General features: G+C 48.6%; 2 protein-coding genes across 9 annotated transcripts in view; one reads left to right on the top strand and one right to left on the bottom strand.

The window, feature by feature from the left end:
* Positions 1-5,686, top strand: part of AAGAB (alpha and gamma adaptin binding protein) — a 48,330-nt gene extending 42,644 nt beyond the window's left edge. For 4 of the 5 annotated variants that reach the window (XM_073212045.1, XM_073212044.1, XM_073212047.1 and 1 more), the window contains exons 8-10: positions 2,689-2,793; positions 3,257-3,306; positions 3,943-5,686. In XM_073212045.1, coding sequence (XP_073068146.1) covers positions 2,689-2,793; positions 3,257-3,306; positions 3,943-4,020 — 233 coding nt within the window. In that variant the 3' untranslated portion in view covers positions 4,021-5,686. The remainder of the gene's footprint in view (positions 1-2,688; positions 2,794-3,256; positions 3,307-3,942) is intronic. The other variant, XM_073212048.1, reaches the window with a different exon arrangement.
* A 4,034-nt stretch (positions 5,687-9,720) lies between these two features.
* The window catches only part of SMAD3 (SMAD family member 3), a 115,625-nt gene continuing 106,178 nt past the window's right edge, over positions 9,721-19,167 (bottom strand). For all 4 annotated transcript variants that reach the window (XM_017672538.3, XM_017672541.3, XM_073212049.1 and 1 more), the window contains 2 exons: positions 16,718-16,862; positions 9,721-14,248 (listed from right to left, as the gene is read on the bottom strand). In XM_017672538.3, the coding sequence (XP_017528027.1) occupies positions 14,125-14,248; positions 16,718-16,862 (269 nt within the window). In that variant the 3' untranslated portion in view covers positions 9,721-14,124. The remainder of the gene's footprint in view (positions 14,249-16,717; positions 16,863-19,167) is intronic.

Raw genomic sequence — 19,167 nt, 5'->3', positions numbered from 1 at the left:
AGTGGTTGATTCCAGGGTCGAGGCAGGAAAAAAAGCAGGATGAATGAACCTAGAACATCTCATGGGACCAGAAAGTAAGAAAATACACAAAGAATGGGACATGTTGAAAGGGCACAGGAACCAACCTGAAAGACCTTCCAGTGGGCTAATGCTGGAACAATGTGACTGGTAAATTAAATTAATATAGTATTGGGCTATCTCATCCATTGAATAAATAAATATCCATGAGTCTATACTAAAATCAGTTGAGTAAATAACTAACTGGAACAGAAAGGGCTGCTGCTTCTTAGAGAAGAATTCCATTTAATAAATATAGAAGGAATGCAGGAAATAGAAAATCATCATTAGGCACACATCAAAGTAATAGTTGCTGCTGGGCAGGTCCACTGACAGATGTTTAAATTATTAGATGAAAGTTTGAGAAGAAACATGACATTTGCATAGTCTAAAAGTGCCTCTCCCAAGGTATTTATTTATTACAAAGGGGAAAATAGTAGCTTACCACTGGAGAAACCCATCAGAGACCACTTTAGCCACGTGATGGTCAGCATCACCTGTGGCGAGGCTAACCTCACCTCCCGCTGTGTGGTGCACTCGGGCACATCCCGTCTGTGGGATTCTCGTCAAAGGTTCATAACCCCGATCTAATGAGAGAACATCAAAAAACCCAACTTGAGGGACATTATACAGAGTAACTAACCACTTCTCTTTAAAAGTGTCAGTCATGAGAGACGAGGAGACTAAGGAGCTGTCACAGATCGGAGAAGACTAAGGAGATGTGACAGCTAAATTCCGTGTAGGACCCCGGAATAGGCTATATTAGTGGGAAAACTGATGACGTTGGAATGAAGTCTGTACCTTAGTTAATAGCGCTGCACCATTACCTTCTTGACATTTATAATCACACCATGGTTATATAAGATGTTAACACTAGGAGAAAGTGGGTGAAGGGCATATTGGAACTCTCTACTATTTTTGCAACGTTTTTGTAGGGCTATAAAATAAAAAAACAAAAAGGCTAAACCAAATGAGCAGGAAGAAAATACTTCCTCAGCCCACATCTCCCTCCTTTTCTCTTTACTGAACTTACTTGCATTTTTCACCTCCCATTCACTCCTCAACTCATGATTACAGAGCTTTTGCCGCCATTGGCCACTGAAACAGCTCGCCAGCAACCTCCATGCCACTAAATCTAATAGATATTTTCCAGTCCTCATTATGACATCTCAGCAACATTCAATATTATGGATCAATTCCTTTTTGAAACATTTTTTCTTAACTCGCCAAACACGTCTCCTGGTTTCCTTCCTACTTCTCTAGCTATTCCTTCTCTTTCTTTGGTAGATGACCTTCCTTTACCCAGCCTTTAAATATTGCTGTTTCTCAATGTTTCATCTAACTTTCTCTTCCACATTTTATTTTTAGGCACAAAGTGGTTCTCTGCACATCCACCATTCAGTTACACACAGATAAAGCAAGAATTTTTATCTCTAGTCCCATATACCAACTACCTACATGACTTGCCCATTGAGCTAAAGCAAATTTGTTAACCAAAATGCATTTTTAATACCAAATTATCTCTATAGGATTGTAGTAAATGGAAGGAATTATAAGTTACCATCCTTGTCTTCAAATGACTTAACAGTCAAAATGAAGAGACAGGCCGTGTATTGTAAGGGCTACAGTCATGAGAGTCCTGGACAACTGGATTCAAAACCATGGCTCTCTCACTAGAAATGAGATGACCTTGAATAAGTTATTTAGTCTCTATGGGCCTTAGTTCCCCCTTCTGTAAAACAGGGGTAACAAATCTTTTCTCACAACTCTGTTTGCAAAAATGAAATGGAATCATGTAAATTAAAGCACTCAATGGTGCAGACACAAAATAAACTCTCTCTTGCTGTAGCCTACTTATTATAGTAGTGGTGGAGAGATGTCAGAACACAGAGTAGCACGTGGCAGTGCCAAGACAATTCTATAAACACTAAATGTGGGTGGATTCTAAGGAAGAAGGCCTGTGAGCTGAGACGCCAGGGAAGATGTCCTAGAAGTGGTCAGCCTGGAGTGGAGAATGAATATTCTGATTTAAAAAAAAAAAAACTTTGACAGGCTACATGCTGAGGTAGAAATAGTAAAAGATTTATAGTGAGAAAATAGGACTTTTAAACTGGCGCTACCTTAGAACAACTCTAATTTTAAATGAGTCCCTTTTTTAATCCAAGTCTCTTTGTGTGTCAGTTGCGGACATTGATACCTGTCCTAACCACCTTATGTGGTGGCTGTAAAAGATGTGAAAATATTTGTGTTACAGTAAAATACGGTATAAATTTCAGTCATTTATTGTTGAATCGGTGACCTTAGTGGAGAGTGTGGACTTTACAATTGGAAACACCCAAGTCTGAATCCAAGGTCACTTCAACTCAGAGCTCTAGTTTCCTCATCTCTACAGTGGAAACAGTGTTCCTTGCCTCATTTCAGTGCTGTGAGGATGAAATAAGTTACTGTTCACTTGTGAAGGTCCCCTGGCAGCCGTGCAGGGTGAAGCCTCAGGAGCTGTGAAGTCTGTGCCCACTGGGCTCTCATTCACAGGGACTTTCAGCAAAGCTAGGATCAGTTGCCTTAGGATTTTGTGTACTTAGCACATATGTAAGAAATGTGCACAAATAATTTGATGAATCCTTATTTCAGATCCTGTGTTAGATCTGGATATTCAAGAATTAGCCAGTCTTACTACTGGTGGAGGAGATTTGGAGAATTTTGAAAGACTGTTTTCAAAGTTAAAGGAAATGAAAGGTAACCAGATTCATTGTGTTTGACATATTCCCATATTGCTGCTCCTCTATTTTATGCAGTAGGATATTATTTTGTAACTGCTGATTGGATTCCATGGTCTGCTCTCAGCTGTCTTTGAGAAACTTAGCTACAGGGGGACTGTGCCGGCCTCTCTTGGTAAAAATTCCCTGGGGAAAAATTTCCTGTTTCTTTATTCTCTTTCCTCTTTCTTTCCCATTTTTTTCTTGCCTCTGTTTCTTTCATTGTGTCTCATTAACATGGAATCAGTAAGATCCCTACTAATTTCCCACATCATTCCCATCTGGAAAATTTGGAAGACTTAAAATTCCTAACAACTGTATTGACCACACCATAAACATATGTCTTTGAAACCCATCTCCCATTTTCTAGTGTTAGAACCACCATACACTCCAGACCCTTCCATGCTCTTAGATGAATTTCTTAAGATATATTTTCCCTCTAGACAAGGCTGCGACGCTTCCTCACGAACAAAGAAAATTGCATGCAGAGAAGGTGAGACGATCAGATATTTACTGAGGGCCTCCAAAAGGTCCAGGTTGTCAAAATTATGTATCATACTTGTTGACTTCTAAAGTGACTTAGTGTGAACTTTTCATTAGATATTAACTTATAACTAATTGAATATTTGAACAGTAGTAACATAGGTGTTGCAGTCAAACCAAGATTTTTCAAATGTGTGTTGAGTGATGTGGGACTTTCATTGAGACTCAGGATGTTTGCCTTCCTAACTGTTGGGCTGGAAAACTCTTAGTTATTTTGCATTGTTTTGTTTTGTTATTACCAATGCAACAGATGTTCTTGGCAGGAAGCGTATATGGTTTATGGTATTCCATTGTATGAAAATAATTTATCCAGGTCCCTTTTTGACATTTAGGTCACATTTATCTTTTGCTTGTGTAAATGGTGAAACTGTGCATGTCCTTACACATCACCTTTGTATACAACTCTGATTGTATCCTTAGCGTAAATTTCGAGGAGCAAAAGTCCTGGGTCAGGGTATCCAAGGGTTTCCATATATGTTGCCAGAGGGCTGAAGGGTAAGCTACAGAATTTTAGGTCTTAATCAGTTCAAAGTATGGCATGGAACTTAGCTGTTGCCTAAAATTTCTCGCATGCTTCTTTCCACAGGTGGCCAAAGCGTTCTGGACGGCGATCGGGGGAGACCGGGAGGAAACTGCGGGCCTTTCATCTGATGAGGAGTACTGAAGCGCTCACGCCAGGGCTTAACGAAGAGGCTCGCTCTGCCTGAGACACTGCCCTTCTCAGTTGTTTTTGGACTCTCGCTGAGCTTCCCATCATCATGTTGCCCTCCCGACTTGTTTATATAGGATCCTCTTAATTTTAGTTTTTAGTAGGAGGTTAAGGAGGAATCTTTCCTTCCTCAGTTATAACGGAGTGAAGAGTAAAATGACAGCAAGGAGGGAGAACTTTGCAAGTACACTTCTTTGTTCCAGGGACAGGAGTGTGATGAGGCTCAGAGGGCCGTGTGCTTTGCCCGCTCAAGAAGGAAACCACCACGCCACTCCCGGGCAGCCTCTGGTGTGGCCTTCCCCGCACTCGCACTGTGCTGCCTCAGATCGAGCACTCGGGCCGCCTTCCCTGGTGGTCTGGGTTTTCTGCGTCCAGGGAGCTTGCTGCGCTGAGCTTTGATGCGTCTGAGGGGGGAAGAGAAGCAGCAGCCCGTTGGATGTGTGCTAGTGGGGCCAAAGTCAGTGGCCCTCGGGTTAGTCTCCAGCTAAGAAAGGCTCTGGGCATTTCATTTAAAGTAGTGTCTGAGCTCATGATAAATGCATTGAGCAAGCAGTGTGAATTTTTAGACTATAATAAATGAGGCAAAGGTGTCCACCCTGATAGGAATAAAACAAACCCCTCCATGAAGTTGTTAGGGTTGGGGGTATAAGAGAGAGAAACAAAGAATTCCCTGGGTGAGCCATGGAAATGCTACATGGGCACGTACTGAGAGCTGTGCGTTAGTGCTTCCATGAAGAAATTCTTCTTCCTTAGCATTTCCCCCGCTGTTGAGATGTCAGAGCTGTGCTGTGCTGTGTCATACTCTGTACCCTCAGAACAAGGCACGTTTTCTCTCTGAAAGCCAAACAGAACCCTGCCAAACTAGTACCACTGAGGAGAGGGCAAGGCGGGACAGGCTGTGAGATGTCAGGCAGCCAAGTCCTTAGTGCCCTGAGTTACTTCCTGGGCTGAGGTAGGTGAGCCCCAGGGGAACTGATCAGGAAAGTTTCCAAAGGAAGAGAGGGAAATAACAGCACATAAAATTCCTTCTTTCTCTTTTTGTAGACACTTGATAGTGCCTGTCATTAGCCTTCACTGTGGTAGTCATTGCCACGGCTCTAACGTGGCACGGGGCTGAGGGCTGCCCGGGTAGGCCTAGGTCACTAGAAGAAACGAGTTTCAGACCCTCCTTGCCACCAGCATCTAAGGACTGCTGACCCTGAAACAGATGGCAGAGTGAGTGGAACGCTCCAGGAAGCAGCCCGGGGTGGCCACAGGAGGGACGGTTTCAGTGGCTGGAACGTTCAAGAAGAGCCATTCCAGGGTACCTTGCAAGTTCTCTTTGGTGACTTTTTCTTAACCTCTTTTTTTTTTTTTTTAAACTATTCTGAAGGTCTTTGAGACTAATTTGTCCCATCAGTGTTTCTTTGAGGTGACTATATAAGCCATTGATTAGGAATGTAAGGGAAGTTGGCTCTGGGGTTGTAAAATGAAAGATAGAACATGTTTTTCTTAAGCCATGAAAGGTTTCAGAAAATTAGGTCATATGGTTAGGAAAAACAGACTCGAAGAAGCTGTGAACTTGATTTTGTGAGCTAAACAAAGTCAGGTGATTAAAATGTGATTTATTTATAAAGTCTAATGTGTGTTGTTAGGGTGTTTTAGTGAACAGTCTAAGACTTTGTCAAACTCACTATTCTGGAATCCATCACACATACGTATAACATCAGCTCATGTTTTCAAGACCTTAGTCTTGGAGTTTAGGATATAAGCCCCTGCTAGGGGACTTGTGAACTAAAAATACGCAGTGGTATCTGCTGAAGGGTCCTGTTTTAAGAAGTGTGATCGTGAGGTAATAGTGCAGTAAATGCTGCCGTCTATCTAAAGTGACCTGTGTACATGCTGCCCCAAGTTATTACGGACTGTCCATCTGGGGTTTCAAATGAGAGCCTTGGCTTTTCTTCCTCTTAAACATTTCTCAATTTGCATAGCACAGTGTCTGGCACATAGTAAAACCTTATTTTTCGTTTGGATTTGGATTTGATAGTTTGAGGAATACAATCACAAAGTTTGAAGGTCCGTGAGTGCTGGTAGGGAGAGACAAAAATAAACATTTTTTTTTTCCCCGAGAAAACCATGTGTTATGTAATAATTTTAGAGTGATGAAGACATAGATATTTTTATAATTTTAAAATATGTGATCCTGCCAGAGTATGAGAAGATTGACAGAACCAGTTTGCTTGCTCTCTATTTATAGAACTTGGCCACGTCTCATTCAGAGAAGCTGGAGATTCAGGGAAGCTAGACTTAGATGGCTGAGTAATGTGGGATGTGGTTCAAGGACCACAGAGCATGTCAGGCCATTACTGCAAACTGCCTGTGACGCACGAAATGTGATATACAGCTAACTTCATGTTCCCACTGTCGAGAGGTGGGGATGAACATTTCTGCCGTGGCTTTAACCTTAGGCCAGTGTCTTAACAATGGCCGTCGAGAGAGCACGTGGAGTGCCCCTTGGCCTCCCTCGGGAAAACAGTCTTAGAAGAAGCACTGTCTAAGGGTAAGATGAGAGCTCCGTGAACTATTCTGAGCTTGAGCGTTTGCTGATGCAAAGCTAAATTTAGCAAACACGTGTCTAAGTGTGATCAGAGGTTCTGATTCATTGAAGGTACCGATGGATGGAGACAAGAGTTCCAGAGAATGCTGTAAAGGGTTAAGAGTTTCCCGTTTACCCCAGAGATGTTAAAATAGATAAGACAATTAGGGACAGCATTGTATTGTTAAATGCCAAATCTTATTAGACAGTAGGTAGAGAAAACGAAAATCTGATCATGTGTACCACCTTTAGGATGGGGTTGGTTGGTAAACAACACTCTAGTAATTTTCCCGTAATTCGTATGTCTCAAAAAAGGAACATGCCGACTGCAGGGCAAGGTTCTAGTTTTGGCTTTGACTCTGCTTGCAGTTTAGTGATCCATGCTCACACCTTTGGAATGGAAGCTCTGGCAGAAAGGGTCTCAGAAATTCTCAAAGTTCCTTATTTGGGGCCTTACCTATGCCTGGTCTAACATTACAAGTGTTGCTCTTAATGGATACACCTTTATTCAGCCTTAAGGGCTTGTGTTGCAGCGCTAGTACAGGAAGTGTCTTGCTGGGTTCTGAGGTGTTTCTCTGTGGTTTGCAGAATGAAGAATTTAAGAAGAGGTAATAGCACAGTTGGGCCTTTTGTTGGGATGCCCCTGAGCCCCACTGCAGCTCTTAATGATTTACAGTTCTGCTTTGTTTCCTGTTGGAAAAGTACTGATTCAAATCCTGGACCTAATGGTCATTACTGCATCTTTGGAACACAGGCTTGAAAACAAAAATAGTTTTTTGCCTCGAAAACCCTTTTATATCTGTGTGTATCTGCTGATAGGCTCAAATGCTGTTGTCCCGCAACTACAAATCCGGGAGGCATAAGCGGGGCACGTAGAGGCGTGCACAGCCAGCCTCCCTGGTTCTCTCTGTGAAGGATGTGACACTGCCTCTCCCCTCTCTCCTGTCAACCCGGTGGCTTAATGCTACACAAATGTGGGTTACCTGAGGCCTGGGGCAGGATCGTCATGGAAGCAGCAGCATAATCTAGGAGAGAGGAAATTATTTGTCTGGAGCTCAAAGACATGGTCTGCCCCAACCCTGCCAGGCCAGGGAATTCTTAGGAAGCCATAAATGGTGAAGTTAGAAGGCCTCAAACTTAAAGTTTAGAAAAAGCAACTGTACCTTCTTCCTGTACTCTGGTGAGAGCTGACACAAGAATTCAGGGTCCAACCAATACTGACTGGGGGCCTTCTTGGGGCCAGACAGTACCAGGTGTGGCAGAGGCTGCAGACTCGAGTAAGTACGTGGGTTCTCTTCTTCAGGCACTCGCTGCCCACCTCGGGGGAAGGGAGTGATCAGGACGGGCCACAAAAGATAGCCTGCGGGGCGGGATGGGCAGAGTGCTGTGACCGGCAGCACTGCCGTGGGGGGCGCACAAGGGTACCTTGAGCAGGCGCACTCCAACGGGAGCCCCAGCAGAAGACCTCACTCAGCCTTTGGGCTGTGGACTGGAGGAGCGTCTCTGGTCGGGTCGGCCCCTGGGCAGGGTGGGTGATGCATTTTCAGGAAAGCGGCGGCTAGAAGTATGGTTAAGAAGATATCCAAGTGCTAGAGGGCCTGAAGCACTGGCAGAGAGCGAGACAGGACCCATTGGGTGTGGGAGGAGGGAGTGATGGTGACCGCGATTTCTGGCTGTAGGGTGGCAAACGGGGCTGCACGCCAGAGGAGAGGGAGATGTTTTAACAAGGGCAGTGATTTCTGTGTTTTCAGTTGTGAGTTTGAGGTATGTGTGGCAACTCCGTGTACCAGTAGCCAGCAGTCTGTTGGGTATGTCGAAGGTTGGGATTGATGTCTGGGCTATAAATATGATTTGGAAGTCATCAGTGTCTGTGGTTTGAAGTCATGCGGGTGGATGATGGCTCGGGGAGGAATGTCAGGAGTCCATGCGGCGGTCTGGGAACACCACCTCAGGAGGAGCGGGAGACTGCCTGAGAGGGCCGAGGAGGACTGGGGCTCAGGAAGTAGGGCTTCCCCAAAGGGGACGTTCGATGAACGGGCAGCTGTAGTGGAGGTGACGGAGAGCGAGGAACAGCAGTGCAGCAGGTCGCTCAGGAGTGGAGCGCAGGAGGCTGACAGCGGGAGGTCAGGGAAGGGAGCCGGCTCAGGCGATGGTGGAAGACGGTTCGCTTTGGGAGGTGTTACACGGTAGAGCATGTTTAACAGGCAGCTGGCACTTAAAGACGTGGAGCCCACGGAACAGACTGGGTTGGAGGAGTATGAACTTGAGTCATTTGCTGAGAAATACAGACTAGATAAAACATGGGGTAAGTTGTTGGGGGCCAGAGGGCAGAACTGCCCAAATGGTAATCACAAAGGTAGGAACCGGATGCACTTCGGAGGCTACCCGCAGAGGCCGGCAGGGCCCGTGCTGTGATATCTGCCTCCCTGCCGGCGCAGGAGCGTCTGGGCTCTGGTGAGGCCTTTAGCTGGGCCACTTCCACAGCAGTTTTCCTTCTGAAGGCTTAGTCCAGCCCCATTACATCCTCCTCCGCCTCCCCCAGATTCTGCATTTCATTTTAATCATCCTTTTTCTTAATTTGATCGTCTGGGGTCAGTGTACGATTCAGCCAAGGAAGGTAGTTTGAAGCGTTTTGCATTGGGAGTTTTAAAATGGTCATGGGCACTGACAGAGCCATCTGAAAGTGTGGAAACCTACTTATTTATGAATCTAAAACTACCTCCAGGCCTGTGGGAAGATGAGCTTGGTAGCGTCCAGTCATTTGCCAAAGGCCTGCAAGCACAGGGGAGGTGAGTGCAGAATGACAAGCAGAGACCCCATGGATGGGGACTTGTGTGGTGCTTCGATGTGGGGAGCAAGGCACTGGCTCTGAGACGTCCGCTCAGCTGACCCGGGGGCCCCACTGGCTCTCCGCATTGGCTTGAGAGCAAGGAAGTGCACCTGGCTACACGTGCGGCCTGGCAGGAGGTGGCCTGGCACACCCTTGGTCAAAGGGCATCTGGGCTTAGAGACCTTCTCTGAAGCCCCCGGGACCTTGCTGGGTTGCTTGTAAATCATCAAGACCAAGCTCGGAGCGCAGGAGCTTTTCACTGGAAAGTTTATTAGAAGGGCACTTACAAGGGAGAGAGAGGACACAAATCTTAAACAATAGGGGTACAATGCTTAGACGGGTGCTCTGCTCTTAAGATACAAAAGTTAGAAAAATTTCTAGAACACTATAAATACATACATGCTTTTTACAAAGGTATGAAAAGGTCAGGCTAGCTGAGGAGTGAAGGTCATCAGCAGCCTGCACATCTTGTCCCCGATGCAGACACCCAGAGGCCACAGCGGGTGAGGGGCGGCCCCCTGGAGGCAGGCTGGGGCTCTACGCTCTGAGCACCGCTCAGCCCTGGAAGGCGGAGGGCCCGCTCCCAAGGAGCTGGGGGAAGGGCCTCCGTCTGACTCGCAGCTGCCTGGTTTTGCGTGCTGCCCCTTGGTCGGCCAGCCTGGGTTGGGCCTTCTGGATGCTGAGCCAGGAAGTCAGCTGCACCCTCCACCACCATTCAGAGCTGGCTGTGCCCCAGCTCCTCCCAGCCACTGTCCTTGGGAGGAAAGACCTTTCCAACTTTCTTCAAAAAATTAAATAGTTACCAGTCTTAAATGGTTTTAAGAAATTATTACATAAATATAAAAACACCAGAATGCTAGAATGTGTACATTACTTCAGCATTAAAAAAAAAATCAATTTCTCAATCCAGTTTACACAATAGGTGAGTTTTTTTGTGATAGCTGTGTTTCAGCTGTGTTTCTGAAAAGTTGCCAGTATATCATTTCCCTGCTGACAGACAGCCTTCCGTCGGGGATGCTTCATCCTGTTTCATCCATGTCCTCTTGTGTATGTTTCTGCCTGCCCACCCCACTGAGAAGTAGGTGATGACTCCTTAAAAGGGTGATATACATTGTGAAGGCTGTAACTTCAAGGGGTTCTAGAAGGGACCATTTATGTCACACAGAAAGATGGCACAACTTAGCTGTGTTGAGGTTTTCTTCTAATGTGGGGACCTCATGTAACTTTTGGGAAAACAACTCTGCCACTCAAAGTCATACAATAAGATATAGGGTCCAGAACAAAACCCAGGCCCTCTCCTGCTCCTGGTGTCCCCTTGGAAAATAGTCCCATGGGCCATCTGCAGAACCCTCCTCCTAAGAATGGTGTAGAGTGGCCTGATGTGCGTGCTAGCCCGGAGGAAGCTGCTACGGAGCCTCGGTGAGGGTAGCTTGGGGCTGAGGATGGAATCGCATCTGCCTTCTCCCCAGCCTCCTCACATATATGCAGGACACGCACACGCTACTTAAAAGAAAGCCACCTAATGTGGTTTGAGTTAAAACATTTAGCTCTGGAATATATCCAAACCCTAGGACATCAAGGGGAGGTGGAGAAAAACAAAAACCAAGCGCGAGCTACATGTGACAGCTCATTCCAATACATTAACGATTAAAAAAACAATCACCACGGTCAATAAAAAAATACAACACAGACAACATAAGGACAATGGAAAAGTCTGCCAGCAGCCTTGCCCTCATGTGTGCTCTTCCTAAATTAGGAGAGAAGAGTCAAAGTCCCCGCTCCTGCCTCTAGGCTTGTCCCGAAATATCAGATCTTCTACAGCCTGCCAAGAAGGTGGCCAGCGGAGATGATGTTCCAGCCCAGGCCCGTAACCGAACCTGCTGGGGCAGCTACCTACATTTGCACTGCAACGATCTAAGTTACTAAATAAAGTTCGGACTGGGAGGAAGAGAATAGAAGTTGGCTCCCGGGAGAGTCGCTGAAGCTGCGGACCTCTGCTCAGTGCTGGCTACCCTCAGGTCAGTGTCAGCACAAGCCACAGGGTAGCAGTGACGTGGCAGGGAGCCCAGGGCGGAGGAGCAACGCACAAGGTGCAGCTTAGACAAATGCAGTCAGTACTGCTGGCCGCCAGGTACTGCCACCCCTCTGGAACTGCCCTTATTTCCTCTTGCCTCTTTCAACTGTCCTGTAAAAGGGTTTTTTAATGTATAAATGCCATTCCTACAACAGGATTTTAAAACTAAAATGTATTTTTGTGACTTAGAGGAAAGACACTACTATTACACATGCCCCCAAAGCACCTGCGTAGCGTAGCTTCCATGATGGTAACAGCACCAAGTCCTAACATCCAGGTACTACCAAACTTATTTTCAGTGCTGCCAAAGGTGGGCTTACCAACATTTCCTCACACATCTCCAGCAGTGTAGTCTGCAGAGGAGAAGGACCAAGTAGGTAGCTTCTGGGAAAACACAGAACACTTCATGCCTCCTAGAAGCAGCCTTCCGCTCTGAGCCTTGAGGGCTCCATAACGCTGTCCACACGTAGCCCAGCATAACTACTGGATAGTCAAAACGGGTGTACCCGGAGCTAGTGCCCAAGTACCTGTGGACAGCTGGTGCCACAGGAAGCTGTGCTGGGGGTCAGGTAGCAGGTGGAGACTGCACGCCCTCAGAAGCCGCTGCCCAGGGCTTTGCGGGAGGTGGCATTTCCAGCAGAGAGGCCAAAATGAAGTATTCATACCATGAGTCTCAGACCTGACTGGAAGCATAAGTGCACGTCAGGAGGTTCAGACAGTTTTCTGTATCTGTAAGCAGCGGTGTACAAATCATTTTACACCTGGCACAAGTTTCTGACCCGCAGCATTTGACCCTCGGGTGGAGAGGGGTGTTGCGTTGTCTGGGTTCTCTGTCAACTGCCCTGTGAGAATAGCACAGGTCTGGTGAGGTCCTTGTCCCATTCCTTCCCGTGTCCTTGGGAGGCTTGGAGAGCAGCTTGCCTACTCAGACACCTCAAGGCCTGAGCTTCAGAGGTGTAGGATCCCACAGGTGAGGCGCCAAGAAGCCCCAGTGTCACAGAGCATCAGAGATGTCATCACAGTCGAGGCTCATACCTACCAAAAGCATATACTTTCTCCTCGTCACCTAGAATAAGACAGGACTTCCATAGGAAATCCCTTTATTTTTCCTGGTAGACATCCATGCAAGAAAAAAACAGGGTAAGTCATCTCATAGAAAAACAGTAACAAAGAACAAAGTACCAGTTCCACGTGGTAGCTCTGCCTGCTGTATTCTGCAGAAGGCCAGCAACAGAGGTGGGCTTTTTGTTTTCCAGTTGAAATAATTTATAATTGTTGTCTCACTAATTGCCAGTGGGAGCCGTACTGATTACACAACATAACTGCTGTACTTGTCACTGAGGATCCTCCACCATGAGCTCAATAATCTTGTATCCCAGGGAAAAGATGACAGACCTCCTGGCACCAAGCCTGCAATTTTCAAAGGGGTAAAAAAAAATTTAATAGCCCTTTTCATTTGCCTATGTTGGCCGGAGATGTTTCCCTTCTGGTGAATATGCTTCTGTTAATTTCAGTCTCCAAAAGTGCTGGCAGGTGTCTTCTCAAGAAAGCCTGGAAAAGCTTCACCTTGGGAGAGAACTTGCTGGGTTGCATCTGGTTTCCTAGTCAATGTACCAACTCAGGATGCCTTTTTAAAATACGGAACATCTACAGGAGCATATGATAAAGTTCATTTAATTAATGCAACTGACTACATAAACCAGTACAGCCGAATGCATGAGAATATGGAGTGAGCTCTCAGGATGACTGGAGACCCACGCAGTGTAGTGCTGCCTTAGCCCAAATGCCATCATGCGACAACTGCCTCTTGCTTCATGTGATCATCATGTAATTCAGATCTCTGAGATTAAAGTGATAATATAAACTATACATTGATACACACTGAGTCTCAGCAGATGCTTCCAACTATTCAAAGTGAGAGGACAAATTTAAAGGTTTTTTTTAAAGAGGTGTCTCATCAACTTCTCTCACTGGCCCTGCATGCGTGTTCAGAACACACACCAATCAGTGTGCTCTGAGAGGGGAGGAGACAGACAAGCCCCTCCCCACCCCAGGTCAGTCCGGCTCCCGGATGCAGGGTCTGCCAGCACCTGGGGCTCGGGAGTGCTCAGCTGAAGAGGCATTTGTCCAAAGTGCCAGAGGCCAGGGCATGAGGTTTGTTCATTCGCCTGAAGGCTCTCCACTATGAAGAATACCCAAGGTGAAGTCCACACTCCAGTCCTGAACAGAGGCCCGTTTCCTGTTGGATGGTGACATCCTAGATTGCTGTCATTTAAAAAGAAGGGGGTTGGGGGAAGGGGCAGGTGGTAAAATGCTACCTGTGCGCTCAAGCCACCAGAGTAGAAGCGCATTTCTTGCCCTTCAAATGCAAAGGGCAAATAATGTTCTGTAGATGCACTGTTCATAAAATCCATCTCTGGGTTTGCCTCTGTGTTTTGGAAACAGGTTGGTGCCGCTTTGGTTGAGGGAGAAAAATTTCTTCTTGACAATAGTGAGTTGAGTTTCAATTTTCTCCACTTCCTACACGGCCATCTCCCCCAAGCCCACCCTCCTTACCCTCCCCCTTCACACCCAATGTCTCTAAGACACACTGGAGCAGCGGATGCTCGGGGAGCCCATCTGGGTGAGGACTTTGTCAAGCCACTGCAAAGGCCCATTCAGGTGCAGCTCAATCCAGCAGGGGGTGCTGGTCACTGTCTGTCTCCTGTAAGAAACGGGAAAGGTTGGGGTGGGGGACTTTAAAAATGTCCAGAAGGACTCATCCAAGACAGAACACCTTGTCCTGCTTTGGTGACAGTCTTTTTCCTAGAGCCACAGATATGTCCTGCCTTGCCAGAGCCAACCCTCAAGGAGGTGCTAATAACTTGCTCAAACTACCAGGTCAACCATCTCCCACCAGGAAGAACTTTGAGTAAATCAAGTTCTCTTGACAAGGAAAGAGGTGGCACTTAAAGAGTTAAACATATAAGGCAATTCCAGGGTACCCCGAAGTCTACCAGTTTCCATGACAGGCCTCCCAAAGGAGAACTTCCAGCCTGAGCAGAAGTCTCCCTGGATCCCATCGGTCCCAAATGGGCACCTAGGGCTTCCCCATCTCCAGACCCCGATGCAGCCCCAGCGGGCCACGATGACACGTATCTGTCTGATTGAGGGGTGTTTTTCACAAAGCACTGAAAAATCCACATGCCATCAGTTCCCCATGTGCTGATATAATTCCCATCTATGGCCTTATTTTGGAAAATCTTACGAGCAGAGTGAGCCACGGAACAATTACTGGAAAAAACCAAGGCACACCACACGTTTCTTTTCCCCAAAGCACTTTGTCTAAATTCAGGCTGGTCGATGACGCAGCTCCCAGGCGAGCTCCCAAAGGCCTCCACTGAGCAAAGGCTATCTGCTGAGGCCGGAGGTGCTGGTGCCAGCTGGAGGTGAGAGGCCTGGGGCCTGGGCCCCGGGCCCTGCTTTCGGCCACCTCACAGACAGAGGGATGAAACCTTACTCTCCTTGGCCCCAGAGGCAGGAGGAGGGCAGGACGGTTCTGGGAAGGAGCTGCACCCTCCTGTTAGACTGTTGCGTGGGGCTGCCAGGTGGCCGTGACGAGGTGGGCTGCACAGGACTGGGAGTGCGGCGGGATGTCCTGTGTGGTGAGAGGGTGTCCCGGAAAGGCTTCTGCCACCAGGGGCCACTTCCCAGCACCGGGAGCTGGAGGGCTGCAGTGCTGGGTCAGGTGGAGGGCCGCCTCCTTGCTGGGCCCGCACATTTCCCAAGTGGAGGGTTGGAAGTGGGTGTGTGGGCCTTGGGCGCCTGGGTGCGGCTGTGCAGACTGTGCTCTGAGGGTAAGAAGGGCAAACGGACCTTCCGCTGGCTCTTTTCCGTTGGGGTCCATCTTTAAGTATTTCCCTTCCTCGCTTAAAAAAATTGGTTTTCTAACCTTTCCCTCTTGTTCTCTGAATGATTTCAGCCAGGGCTGAAAGGTGGGCTATACAGTCTCGGGCTGGGCCCCTGGGCCTGCGCTCAGCCCCCTCAGACTGTCCCAGCTGCGGAGGTCTGACCAGTTTGTCTGCTCAACTGGTCACTTACCCGGAGTGTAGACACCCCGCAGACCAAGGCGCTATGTTCCCTGGCGGGGGGGGGGGGGAGGGGGGGTGGCAGACACAGGGAACAGCAGCTAAAATACGGTAAATGAAAGAAGATTTTACAGAGTGAAATCCTCTAATGAGAATCTGACTTTCCATAAGTCATGCTCATCTGGATTTCATTATAAACGGTGGCCCAGAGCCAATAATGAAATGGGTTTGGCCTGGGTGCAGAATGGCTGCAAAACAAAATGGATTCCAAACATCTGGAAAAATGAGAAGAAGGGGAGAGTAACTTCGAGATGCTCCGGCTGACGTGTGGGCACCCCTGCATCTGCTGCGGTAGCTGGGGGCCGGTGGGGGGTTGGAGCACAGGGGCACACAGCCCTACCTCTCAGGAAACTCCTGGCCAGGTGTGGGAAGAAAAGGGGCTGGATTTTCTGAACCCAAACCAGAACGGGCTGAGACATTCACCAGAGCAGGCCAGGTAGACCGCGCCTAGTGCCTTGTTTAAATCAATACCTGAAATGCTAAAAAAAAAAATTTCTTTTCCGAACAAGTAAGCTTTGTTTCCTTATGACTACCTGAATCCCCTCCACCCTTCCTCGCTTCTCAGTTTTAATAACCTGGATCTTCAGGGTCCCCCAGGTCTCAGATGGAGCCTCAGAGGAGGGAAAGAACAATGAGGTAAAGACTTGACCTCCCTGGAGAGGGGGACCCGAAAGCCACCTGTCCGAGAGGAACAACACAGCAGCAGCCTAGAGGACACGGCTCAGGGCTCAGCTTTTTCACTGACACTGTGACTTCAGGCGAGTCATTTCCCTGCCCGGGGCCTTAGTTCCTTTGTCCGTACAGCAGAGATGATGCCAGCGTCCCCGCCCAGGGTTGTGGTGAGGATGAAATGGAACATGTGTTTATGGCTCTTGAGAAACTGAAGCACTGGACCGACTTATCTAGTGTGCCTTGCCCCTCCTGTCCTGTCGTGGCCTCTCTCACCCCTGGTCTCTGCTCTCTGGGGCAAGGGTTAGCCTAGGTCAGCTCAGAGGACCCCCACGCTCTGCAGGTGGGCCCCTGTGATACGCAGCACTGGACCTGACCTGTATTCTGCTCCCCAGCCTTTGACGAAGCTCATGCGAATGGTGCACATGCGCGTCAGCTGGTAGACGGCCTCGAAGCCCTGGTTGACGGATTGAGCCAGGAGGGCGGCAAACTCCTGGTTGTTGAAGATCTTCAGGTTGCATCCTGCCAACAGAACCAAAGCAGTGCCTGTGGGATGAGGAACACACGCGTCCGGCGCTCCCCTCCTGACGAGAGCCACCCTCGGTCACCCAGACCAGAGTAACACACACAGCTGAAGTGGCACACGGTCATTCCCTGCATTAGCCACATAGCCCACACTCAGCACCGTGCTAGGGATGGACCCACTTGGTCCCTGCCCTGGAGGGGCCGTCACTTCAATGGGGAGTTGCAGCTGACATAGGTGAGGGGGGAAGAATTCAACACTGGCCTGTAAGCTCCAACTCCTAGAGCTGTGGGAATGCTGAGGAAGACTGCAAAGCGGGCTACCAAGAACAAGGGGGATGGAGAGGTGGGCCTTGCCCTGGGCAAAGGGGCCAAAGTGGACTCCAGGGAACAGAGAAAGGACGCAAGCCAGCATGCCCACAGCAGTGTGGAGTGTGGCCGACTACCTGGTGGACCAGGAGCCCTCCAGAGGACCTGCTGGCTAGGACAGGCCAGCCAAAAGTCTACTTGGCCTGCCATCCCAACAGGAAGCTTGGCAGAAGGTCCCAGGGCACCTTCCACCCAGGCTGCTCTGATGCATGCCCCTCGTGCTGATGCCAAAAGGAAGCAAGAGATCTGGGCCGTATTTTGGCCTCTGGGCACAAGGCTCGGTTGGGACGACACCTGCAGCAAAGGGAAGGTATGTGTCTAAGTCTCCAAGGCAGTAACCCCAGAGACAGGCACAAATAAAGTTTACAGTAAATCTCTTGTTTGAAGTCCCACCACTCGCATGCCAACAATATGCCAACCAGAAAAATAAAGACAAAAGCAGATGTTGTAAATGCCCAGAAGGTGAGCCGAGTCGACAATTATTAAGGGGCTCCTAATCCAGCACTGGGCTCCTCATCTTGCTGTGTGACTCTGGGCTGGTCACTTTCTCTTCACAAGCCTGTCTCTCCTTTAACATGACAGACTGGCCTCAGAGGCCCCCCTGGCCCTGACAGCCCAGGAGCCCACAGACACGAGCAGAGCCAGCTCAGCCCTCACCGAGAACAGGGGCACAATGCCAAGAATGCAACTGAGCTTCCTCTTCTCGTTTTTCTCCAAGGGGGGAAGTGTGGCAAAGCAGGGCAGAAAGTGGGCTCTGGCCCCCCGAGGAGCTGAGGAGCAGGGATGCCCTAGACTTGGGAGTCAGCCAGTCCTCAGCTCATCCTGGCTCGGCCACGTACTGTGTGTTCTTGAGCAGGTGCTTAACCTCTCTGAACTTGTTTCCTCAACACGCTGCCTCACCTGAAGAGCCAGAATAACTGGTGAGGACAACGCGAGATCAAAGATAAAAATGTACTCTGTAAACGCAACCACACAGCGCTCTGGAAACTACAGCACTGTTGCCATTTCACACTTTCTGCATTCTTAAGTTGACCCTGCCCCTGGCCCCACAGCTCCACTGTCATCTGCTACTCAGCAGGCAGGAAAGACATGCTCCATGTGCACCAGAGGCAGCAGCCAGACTCAGCCACCCGCTCTGTCCGTCAGTCACAGCCTGCACGCTGTGGCTGCAGGCCCAGGGGCTGTGTGCGGGTGAGAAGTGGGCTTTGGCTCAGGCCCTCTGCCTCCGTTTTCTAAGTAAACAGGCCTTCGATGGGATCAGCCTCCTGCCTGGTCTTGCTGCCCAGGCCTGGTCCTGTCCAAGCCACCCTCTGGAATACAGCCTGACACCCCTTCTTGGAGTACAGGTGGGATATATCAGCCCCGTTCAGAAAACCTCTAGCAGTTCCCCGGATTAAAAGCACAACTGTCTCACGTCATAGTCCCGTCACGCTTTCTAAACATTTCCCCTGCTGTTCACACAGCCTCTCCTGCAGCCAAAGTGCCACTGAGACATGCTCTGCCCTCTGTCACGTCTAGGCCTTTGCCTGGAACACCCTCATGGTCCTCACCCTACCACCACCCTGTGCTTAATACATATGCATCCTTCAAAGCCCAAATGCCTGTTCCTCCACGCAGCCTTCCCTGATCCATCCCGACACTTGAATGAGTTCCCCCCTCCAACATCTGAGAGCACCTTATCTGTGCTGTTTGCTCAGTGCCTGGCAATTTTTCTTGTATTAAGCCCATTTTGTGCCTTTGTCTTGTACACCAGGGGGTCTGTAAGGTCTGTGGAGACAGGGCTTCATGCACCCCTCCGTGCCCCCACAGCACCCTGCTCAGTGGTCTGCGTGCTGTGTGTGTTTGTGGAAGGACGAAAGGAAACTGCCTGAGCATCTCTGCACACAGGGCAGGGAGCAGGTACACACAGGACATCGGCAGATCTGTCTCATGCTGA

This window comes from Manis javanica, chromosome 8 (assembly GCF_040802235.1).
Source record: "Manis javanica isolate MJ-LG chromosome 8, MJ_LKY, whole genome shotgun sequence".
Classification (NCBI taxonomy): Eukaryota; Metazoa; Chordata; class Mammalia; order Pholidota; family Manidae; genus Manis; species Manis javanica.
Note: the sequence above shows the minus strand (reverse complement) of the source record. Positions and strands in the feature narration are given on the sequence as shown.